The sequence below is a fragment of the Gracilinanus agilis genome, chromosome 4 (assembly GCF_016433145.1).
Source record: "Gracilinanus agilis isolate LMUSP501 chromosome 4, AgileGrace, whole genome shotgun sequence".
Classification (NCBI taxonomy): domain Eukaryota; kingdom Metazoa; phylum Chordata; class Mammalia; order Didelphimorphia; family Didelphidae; genus Gracilinanus; species Gracilinanus agilis.
Genome location: NC_058133.1, coordinates 478,599,432 through 478,609,580, shown reverse-complemented (window position 1 = coordinate 478,609,580; position 10,149 = coordinate 478,599,432). Strand labels below are relative to the sequence as shown.

General features: G+C 42.3%; 1 protein-coding gene across 1 annotated transcript in view; it reads left to right on the top strand.

Moving 5' to 3' along the window:
• Window positions 1-3,505: 3,505 nt before the first annotated feature.
• HEATR6 (HEAT repeat containing 6) overlaps window positions 3,506-10,149 on the top strand; it is a 28,682-nt gene continuing 22,038 nt past the window's right edge. Inside the window, exons 1-4 of the mRNA XM_044675558.1 lie at window positions 3,506-3,712; window positions 5,408-5,515; window positions 8,045-8,185; window positions 9,030-9,145. Of these exons, the coding sequence (XP_044531493.1) occupies window positions 3,506-3,712; window positions 5,408-5,515; window positions 8,045-8,185; window positions 9,030-9,145 (572 nt within the window). The remainder of the gene's footprint in view (window positions 3,713-5,407; window positions 5,516-8,044; window positions 8,186-9,029; window positions 9,146-10,149) is intronic.

Genomic DNA, 10,149 nt, shown 5'->3' with positions numbered 1-10,149 from the left:
GGTGGCCTATTATCTTTGCAACAAGCTTGAATCTTCAGTCCAACTAATCACTTTTGCCCACCTCTTCCTCTCTCCAGACAGATACATTTTCTCCTGGCCATCACCCCATCTATTTCCAACTTCTTTTTCCTTGTCTTCTTTAGCAGTCTCATGAGATGTAAACAAAGAGTAAGGTGTAGTTTTTGTTTCTCTATTTTATTTTAGTTCCAATATTATCCATATATAGTATCCCACCCACCACCCCCACTTACTATTTTTAGTTCTGGGGATAGTCACAATTCCTATAGCTCATGAACCCCCAGGAATGTCCTTCCCATTAACAATCAACCAGGAGATTCAATTTAGCTCTTAGAAAAGGTCTTTATTATGGTCCAATAATAACAGTAATTAAGGAATGTTTCCTGTCAAAACCTGGAGTGCACAGTCCCACAAATATTCACAGAGTATAGAGAGGGGCATATAATTATCAGGGTTTGGAGTTGCCCTTAGGACTGCCCTTGCTCATGAGCACCTCCTGGTGGTATGATATCTAAGAGCATACTAACAAATGAGACCTTTTAAATACTAATGGTTATTAAAGGTAACTAGGTTTACCTTTGGTGTGAAAATGGAAAGAGAAAAGAATAAAACACCGGGGAGATCACTTTCTCATAAGTACATAAGGCTTCTTGTTGAAGATGGGATTTTATTTATTTATTTTTAGTATTTTATCTTTTTTTGTTAAGAAATTTTTTCCATGGTTCCATGATTCATGTTCTTTTCCTCCCCTCCACCTACCCCCCTCCCATAGCCAATGTGCAATTCCCCTGGGTTTTACATGTGTCACTGATCAAGATCTATTTCCGTATTATTGATATTTGCACTAGGGTGATCATTTAGTCTACATCCCTAATCATATCCCCACTGACCTGTGTGATCAAACAGTTGTTTTTCTTCTATATTTCTGATCCCACAGTTCTTTCTTTGGATGTGGATAGCATTCTTTCTCAGAGGTCCCTCAGAAATGTCTTGGATCATTGCTGCTAGTAGAGAAGTCCATTACATTTGATTGTGCCCCAGTGTATCCATCTCTGTGTATAAGGTTTTCCTGGTTCTGCTTCTTTCTCTCTGCATCAATTCTTGGAGGTCTTTCCAGTTCACATGGAATTCCTCCAGTTCATTATTCCTTTGAGCACAGTAGTATTCCATCACCAGCAGATACCACAATTTGTTTAGCCATTCCCCATTCAAGGGGCATTCTCTCATTTTCCAATTTTTTGTCAACACAAAGAGCATGGCTATAACTATTTTTGTATGTCTTTTTCCTTCTTAACTCTTTGGGTTATAAACCCAGTAGTGGTATGGCTGGATCAAAGGGCATAGTTCCAAATTGCCATCTAGAATGGTTGGATCAATTCACAACTCTACCAGCAATGCATTAATGTCCCTATTTTGCCACATCCCCTCCAAAGTTTATTACTTTGCTGTCATGTTAGCCAATCTGCTAGGTGGGAAGTGTTTTGAGTTTTGGTTTTGAAGGTGGGATTTTAGATGCGACTTGAAGCCAAAGAAGCTCCTTTGATGATGAGGAAGGAGATAATTTCAAACAAAAGCATGAAGAAAAGCCAGTGAAAATTCCCAGAATTGAGAGATGGAGTAGCTTGTGTGACAAACTAGGAAGTCTTTGAATATAAGCTCTTCCTGATCCCCTTTGTTTTGAATGCCTTCACTCTTTTTTTTTTTTACTTTTATTTTTTTTATTGAAAAAGTTTTTAATTTTTAAAATATTTTTCCATGTTTACATGGCATCTTCTCTCCCCTCTTCCCTCCCCATTCCTAGAGCCAACAAGCAATTCCACTGGGTTATACAAATGTTATAACTTGATACCTATTTCCATATTATTCATCTTTGCAATAGAGCAATCTTTTGAAACCAAAACCCCAAATCACGTACCATATAAACACATAAGTCATATGTTTTTCCTCTGTGTTTCTACTCCCACAGACCCCTGTCTCAATGTGGACAGCAGTCTCTCTCAGTCCCTCTGGATTGTCCTGGACCACTGCACTGCTAGTAGTAGCAAAGTCCATTATATTCAATTGTTCCACAATGTTTTACTTTCTGTGTATGATGTTCTTCTGGTTCTGCTCATTTCACTCCGGAATACCTTCACTCTTAATTATCTCTAAGTTATATAGTGTCTAGCTTTGTACACAGTTTTCTGCATGCTGTGTTCCCCACTAAACCATGAGTTTCTTGAAAACAGACTGCTTTGTCCTTCTTTGTTCCTCTAGCTCTTAGCACAGTGACTGACACATGGTAGTAGGTCTTTAATAAATGTTTATTTACTGAGCATAGATTTAGAGAACTCAGCATCAGTTCTAAATCACAATGGTGCCTTAGGGTTGAACTTTTGTGAAGCCACTTTAAATAACAGTGTGAAATGTTTCAGAATGTCAAGATCAAGAAAAAGCCATTAGATTCGACAATTAGGTTATAGATGCGAAGTACTCATTACATTCTTACTATGTGCCAGGCACTATACTAAATGCTAATGGCCTTGGAAAAGGAAGTTTTAGTAAAGTGATGTAGTTAATAGTTATAGCTAACTAGTTAATAGCAGATATAGACTATTCCTTTAGAATTTTAGCAGAGGAGAGGATAGATTTAGGATAATAGCTTTAGGGAACAGCAGAGATGAAGTAAGCTTTAAAAAGAATTTTTTTTTTTAAGATAGGCCAGATATTGTTATTATGGATGGGTTGGATTTTCTTAGCAATTTAGGAGATGAGATCTGGAAGACAAAGAGGAAAGGAACAGAGAAGAGAGGTGTACCTTCTGGCACACAGTAGGAGTTTAATAAATGTTTACTGATGATGACTGCAGATGGGCTCAGTTTTAGAGATGGGGGCAGGGTAAGAAGGTACAAAAGAGATTTCTAATAGTCACGGCGAGGAAGCGTAATCATTAATGATTAAAGGGGTGGGGGCGCTGCTAGGTGGTCTAGTGGTTAGAGAGCCAGGCCTGGAGACGGGAGATCGTTTTAAATCTGGCCTCAGAAGCTTCCTAGTCCTGTGACTCTGGACAAGCCACTCATCCCCCATTGTCCAGCCCTTTTCGCTCTTTTACCTTGGAACCAATACACAGTATTGATTCCAGTACAGAAGGTAAGGCTTTAAAAAGAAAGGGGTGGGGGTGGGGCTGCTGTACAGGATAGTGAGCTAGAAGTACAAAGACCACCCCACCCTTGTACGTGGTAAGCGTTTAATAAATGTTTGTGGACTGACGGGCAATCCACGTGACTGCTCAAACTCACGGAGAGGCGGAGGGAAGAATAGCCGGTTTCTCTACCGTTCCTTTAGTCTCTGAGAGAGCTAGGCGTCCTATAGGGCACTTCCGGGTCGCTGTCTGGCGGCGTCCCGTCGTCATGGAAACAACGTGTTCTCCGGCGGCGCCGGGGACGCGTGCCCCCGGAAGTGCTCTTCCGTTGCCATAGGGAGGGCCGGAGGGCGGGGGGGAGGGAAGATGGCGGCGGTGCAGGTGGCCGGGGCGCCGGTGTGTGGGGCCCGGGACCCGCCGCCGGGCCCCGGGAGCGGATTCCGCCGCCTGTCGGCCCGCCTGGGCTCTCTTCGCCCCGCGGACAGCAGCTCTGCCCGCACCGAGATTCATCTGCTGTTCGACCAGCTCATCTCCGAGAACTACAGCGAGGGCGGCGGGGGTGTCACAGCCGAGGTAGAGGCTGGGCGGCTGGAGATGAGGGGGGCGACCGGGGAAGCGGGGCCCGATCCCCCATTCCACTCCCTCACCTTCTCTGGGGCCCTGGACTCTGCTTCCGTTGCGACGGTTTCCTGCCGTAGCTTACCAGAAACCGCTCCGACGTCGATCCCAACGGTCTTGCTGCTCCTGGGTAGCTAGTGCCCAGCCCACCAAAGCGCCCCCTGACACGTCGACCGAGTCTCCCATCCCTGTGGAATCAGCACAGCCCGGGCCATGACCCATCATTTACAGATGGGGAAACAAAGGACCAGGGACGAGGAGTCATTTTATTTCATTTTGTTCCACGGTCACCGACCTGGTTTAGGATTCGAACCCGCGTCTCAACTGACTTCTAAGCCTCGCACTGAAATTCTCCATTAGTCAGAGATTGCTGACATGCTTATAAAGAGCCTAGCCAGAAAAGACCTCAAGGGCCACCTCTCTCAATTTACAAATGAGTAATCTGATGCTCCGTGGCTTCCTTCAAGTCCCAACTGAAATCCCCAACGCCCTTTCTGTCATCTAGTGCCTTCCCTGCTGTTCATTATTTCCCTTTTATCGCGATTGGAGCTTATGTAGAGTTGTTTTCTTGTCATCTCTCCCACTAGCTGGCAGAGCCTTGGAAAGGGACCAGCTTCTTCCTTTCTTGTCCTTACGCAGAGCCTGGCCCCTACTAGATCCCTAATAGATTTTTATTCACCCCACTGTTGGAGACCCAGGGAGGTGAAGCCCAAGAAGCCACCTTCTAATCCAGAGCCAGTATTCTCTTCTCATTATGAGGCTGTTTCCATTTCAGACCTTCCACTAAATCGGAGTTTTACTTATTTCTTTGGTTATTTTAGTCAAAGGGAAAGCTTTTTTGGTATATCAATTTGCTTTTTCAAAATACTTTGATCACTAGGTCTAGTCAGAGTCTGTACAAAGCACTGGAGTCTGAAATCAGAAATAAAGCTGGAGAATCATAGACTATTAGCTCTGGAATGGTTTTAGTAATCTCCAGACCAGGGTGGTCCATAGATTCTCAAGAGATCTGTGCGCAGATTTCAGGGAGTCTTTGAACTTGAAGGAGGGGGGAAATTATATCCTTATTCGGAAATGATTGATTTCCTTTGCATCCTGTGGATGTTATTTTGTGCACTTAAAAACATTATTCACCAAACTGCCCAAGGGGGCCTATGTCACAAAGAAAGTTAAAGTCTAGGTTGAGATCCAGAGGAACCCATAGTTTGTGTGTGTATGTAGATGTATATGTCACATGTGTATACACACATGTATATGTATAGACATGAGGGAAACCATGTATGTGTGCACCAAATACACATGTATACATCTTGTGCACATGACCATGTGTCCATGTCTATGGTATATAACATACGTGAATACATGTACACAAACATGCATAATAACTAGCAGGAGCTCCAACCTGCCCTGCTTTTCCCCAGCCTTGGCCTCATGTTCATTCTGCCATGTTGTGTTTCATGCTATTAGATTTTCCTTTTCAGTATCAATGTCATTGTTCCTCCACTGCCCTTTCTTCCTCCTAGGTCTCTTTTCACCATTTTAGAATGCTAGTTTTGGCTCTGATTTGCCATATATTCTGAGGGTTTGAATTGGACCAAACATATTGCTTGCTCAGTGATGCATTTCATATGATTTTCATTCTTTTTGTAGGATGTTAGTGCTTTACTGGTCCAGGCCTGTCGACTGGTCCATCTCAATCAGGAACATCTAGTCAGCAAAGTTTCTCAACTTATTCACCATCTCCTTAACAGATTGCAGGTAAGAGTACCTCCTAGGCTTGGCTTTGGGGAAGAAAAAATGCTGACCAAGAAAAGCAAAGGATCTCTCTGAGATTTCATGAGCATGGTGACTCTTCTCATCCCAGCCACGCCTGTAACTTAGTAGGGAGATCTTAGAGAATTGGTGAAGCTCAGAGCTAATAAGTGACTTGTCCATAGACATGTGGCAAGGATGCATCAGAGACAGGATTCAAACCCTAATTCTCTCTCATTGCAACCTTTGCATATGAGCCACTGTGTCTGATTTCTTCTCTACATCTTGTCATTGTTTAGTTTTGTTGAGGTTGGTTTCTGTTGGGTTGTTTCTTTTGGGGGAAGGAGTGTGGCTAATTTTGATCTAGAAGTCAGTGTGGAATAAGAGATAGAGAACCTGGCTCAGAGTCAGGAGATCTGGGTTCAAATCCCATCTCAAACAATAGGTAACTGGGGGAGCTTATTCAAGCTACTTTACCCTCTGTTCCTCAGTTTTATCAACCAGAAAATGAGGTTAGACTTGATTTCTAAGGTCCCTTCTACCTTTAAAATCACGATTTACATAAAATATATGACTACTTTGAAAATTATTTTTTCTACTGGGTCAAAAGTATTTATTTTATACCATCTTATTTTTTCCCAACCCATGTTATATCATGGCTTTCTTTTTTTCTCCAGCATCTTTCACACATTGTTAAATATGTTTAATATATTTTAATGCAGAGTAAAATACCAGTAAGGCTATCATCAAATGAGGTGATTTTGAAAGGTCTTCATAAAATTAATTGTGTTAGACAGATATACAGGATTTATTAATTTTTTCAACCTTTACTTCCTGCCTTAGTAACAACTCTTAAGACAAATGGGCAGGGGCTAGGGCAAATGGAGATAAGTAACTTGCCCATGGTCACATAGCTAGGAAGAAGGTCCTCATGACTCTAGGCCTGGTGCTCTACTGTGCCACCCAGCTGCTCCGGGATTGCTTTTTTTGTGTATGTGAGCCTAGATAGCTGTGAATGTGAAATCTCCTACCCCCCTGAAAGGAATTAGATTGTGATCAAAATTAAGATTTTTACAGGCATGGAGTCTAGATCTGGAATTTGATTGGTAGAAGGAGCTTCTTGGTATGGAAGCTCCCTCTTTTGATGCAGTTGGCACCTTCTTGTCCTGAGGTCTGAGAGTCATCCCTCTCTCTGTGTCAGTTTCCTCATGAGTAAAATGGGGATGAGAAGAGGACCTACCTTACAGGGCAGTTATGATGGTCAAAAGAGTTAACAAGAGGCTTTGCCAAACTTAAATGACATTATAAAAGCCAGCTGCTTATTTTTGTAGAGTTACTTTAGAGCAGTGAAGTTTATGTGAATGTCCAGTGTCATAGAGCCAAGTGTGTGTCAAACCTCCGTTTTGTCCACTCCAAGGTTGGCTCTCTCTCCTCACTATACTCACCTCTGATTTTAATACAGATGGAAAATTGGAAGGGGCAGTGTCTATAGATGTCACAAAAGTCTTATTCTTTGGGGACATCTTGTGTTATTGGTTTGAATATTCACTATTGTCAGGTATATATAATTTCTGTAGCCCTGGTTAATTGAGAAAGATTCCTAATGCACCTCAGCACTTAGCATCTAACCCAAGCATTTGGCACTAGCTTATATTTTTGCTCATTCAGTTAAAATCATTTCAGTGAAATCACAGATTTGGTCCAAAAAGATTTTTGATAAAACACATGTGTATTGAGCAGCTACTGTGTACAAGGCACTATGCCAGCTGCTAGGAATGCAAAGATGAAAAAGTCTTTGCTTTCAAGGAATCCTGTCAGTGCATCACTAACTTATACTATGCAATATTAAATGATTAAATAAATCAGAAAAATCAGAGTGACCCAAGAGATTTAGGGAGCGAGGGAGCATGTCCAGCAGGGGTTAGGGAAGAGAGGCAGCATGACAAAACAAAAGCAGAAATTCTAGGTGTCTAGTTTAGCTGGAGTGCCCACTGGGCCTCCCCCAGGGGAGTACTGTGATACGTATACATATTTACACACTCATGCATACATATAACACAACACACAGACACAAAGATGAAAAGTCAGAACCAGCTGATGGACGCCTCTGAGAGCCAGGCCACAGTGGGAGACACCAGAAGGGAGATGTTCAAACCTGGGCACCATTAGGAAGGATGGATTGGAAAGAGGAGACAGATCAGAAGGCTCTTCGGTATCCAGTGTGGGGTGGTGGCAGTAGAAAGGAGGAGACGGGTACAAGGATACTTTTGGATTTAGTTACTTCAAATGTGTGGAAGCCTTATTTCTGTAGGGACTTCATCTTCTGTTTCTGTGGTGTCCCGTTCCTCCCCTCCCTCAGGCCTGGTAAGATGCTGATCTCACGGCTTGTTTGCCACCGTTTGAGCTTTTGCTATGTACTAGGCGGTTGAACCTGGGATGTGTTTATATGATGTAAAAATTAGGTATGCACATGGATATATGTGGGTGAATGTATTAGCATTATGATAGAATGGATTTTTTTTTCTCTTTTGATAGGTGATCGTTGATGAACAGAATCTGGATTTCCTTTTGGCATACACAATCTCTGCTTTTCAACAATGTAGTTCCTGGACACACATGGAAATTCTTCAGGCCTTGTCTGCTCTGGTTTACTACAATGGTCCCAAATGTCAGAAGGTAGTTTGTATTTCCTTTCTTCTTTACAGTAACAGGCGGGAAGGAGGAAATTCTCCCCTTGGATATTCCTTGCCTCTCTATGGTTCTTGGCCATTCTGTAGAAATCATGGAGAGAAAATGATTCTTAGCTGTTTGTAGCCTTTCTGCCTAAGGTCTATCATTCTTCTCCTAAGCCCCTTGTAGTTTTAATGAGTTAAGAGTTGTGGACATTAGTAAAATATCTTTGAAAATTGAAAATATTTTGAAAATTGTTTCAGAACAAGGTAGCAACAGTTTAGAAACCACATAAGGCCTTTTTGGCCTTGTGAGGTTGCCCAGGATTGTAAGAATCTCAGTCAATCTGTGTGACCCTGGGCAAGTCACTTAGCCTCCACTATCTAGCTCTTACTGCTCTTTTATCTTGGAATCAATACACAATATTGGTTCCGAGATAGAAGATAAAGATTTAAAAAAAAGAAGAATTTTGCTCAGTGAGTAAGCACCTCTCCCTTGCCTGTGCTGGTCCTAGACTGGTCCACAGCCGGGTAGGTAGAACATGGAGCTTCCTGCAGATACAGATGTGGCTGTAGAATTTGTGCTCAAACCTCCATTGGGATCATTTGGGTACTTTGTATCTCCAGGGGGCCTGAATGCTACATTTAGCATTTCTCGGCTTGTTCATCTATAAGTTGCATAGAGCAGGGGCTCTCTGGGGCTTAATTGCCTTTTTATTCATCCCACTCACACTCACCTCTCATCCAAGGGGAAAAAAGAAAGAAGGAGAACTTTTGTCTAAAGCAAAGCAAAGCAAAGCATTCCCTGATATATTCTCTCACATGACCCCTGACTGTTGTATTTGTTCTAGTACCTTCCAGACTTGCTTGGGGAGAATGGAATCTTGATGAAATTGAGTGATTCCAGCCAGTCGGACCCTGACCTCAGAAGAGCTGCAGTCCATTGTATGGCAAACATATGTCTCAGGTACGAGGGCCAAATACAGCCTTGAGGTTGGGGCCATGGGTGGGAGCAGAGCCTGTTGGAAGTTAGGGGTAACTTGGGAAATTCACCTACGCTTAGATTTTGTTGCATAGTTAATGGAATCTGTGAAATGCCCCGATAATGTATCATGTTTGACTACCAGAAAGCTGGTCACAGGAGACTGTGGTTTTTACATTTTTCTTGTAAAACTACCTCATAAGGAAATATTCTTTACAATTACTATACCACAGAAAATTAGTCACCGGTCTACCTTCCCCCTAGGAAGTACCCAGTTATTAAAGAAATAATCAAAAACCACAACTTTTTCCATTTGACTGGGGTAAAACTAAACTATTTTTTAAGTCTGGAAAAAATGTGTTGTGAGGGATTTGGGATTCCTTTGTCGATCTTCAGCATCTATTTTAGCTACTTTTCTCCCTTTTTAAAAATATACTTGGGACATCCCAAGTGCTCAATGACTTGATCCAGTTCATTCTGTGAGCACCCAAACCAAAGGAAATACTAGTCAAATGCAGTGACTTGGGTTGTTTTGTTCATGTAGAGCACAGTGCCATCCACTTGTTTATAGATTATATGTCTGCTATGGGCAGGGTCTTGTGCTTGTGACTGTAGGCTGGTATGGCAGGAGCACTGGACCCCGGAGGCCTGGGTTCTTATCCTGATTAGCCATGAGATCATGACCCCTACTTGGCTTCTCTGCTCTTTGGTTTCTTCATATCCAAATTGAGGGCATTGGATACATCAGAGTTCTTAGCCTTTTGGAGGTCATGGCCTCCTTTGGTAGTCTGGGAGAACTTGTAATCCCATTTGCCCTTTGCTGAAGAATGCTTTTTTTTTTTTTTTTTTTTTTAATGGAAGGAAATGCTAAATTTTAGTGAGTGGTTAGTAAAAATAATGAGGAATTTTTTTTTCCTACCCAGTTCCTAGGCCCCGTAAAAATCTCTTCATGGATCTCTCCATTAAGAATCTCTAGACTACATGATCTT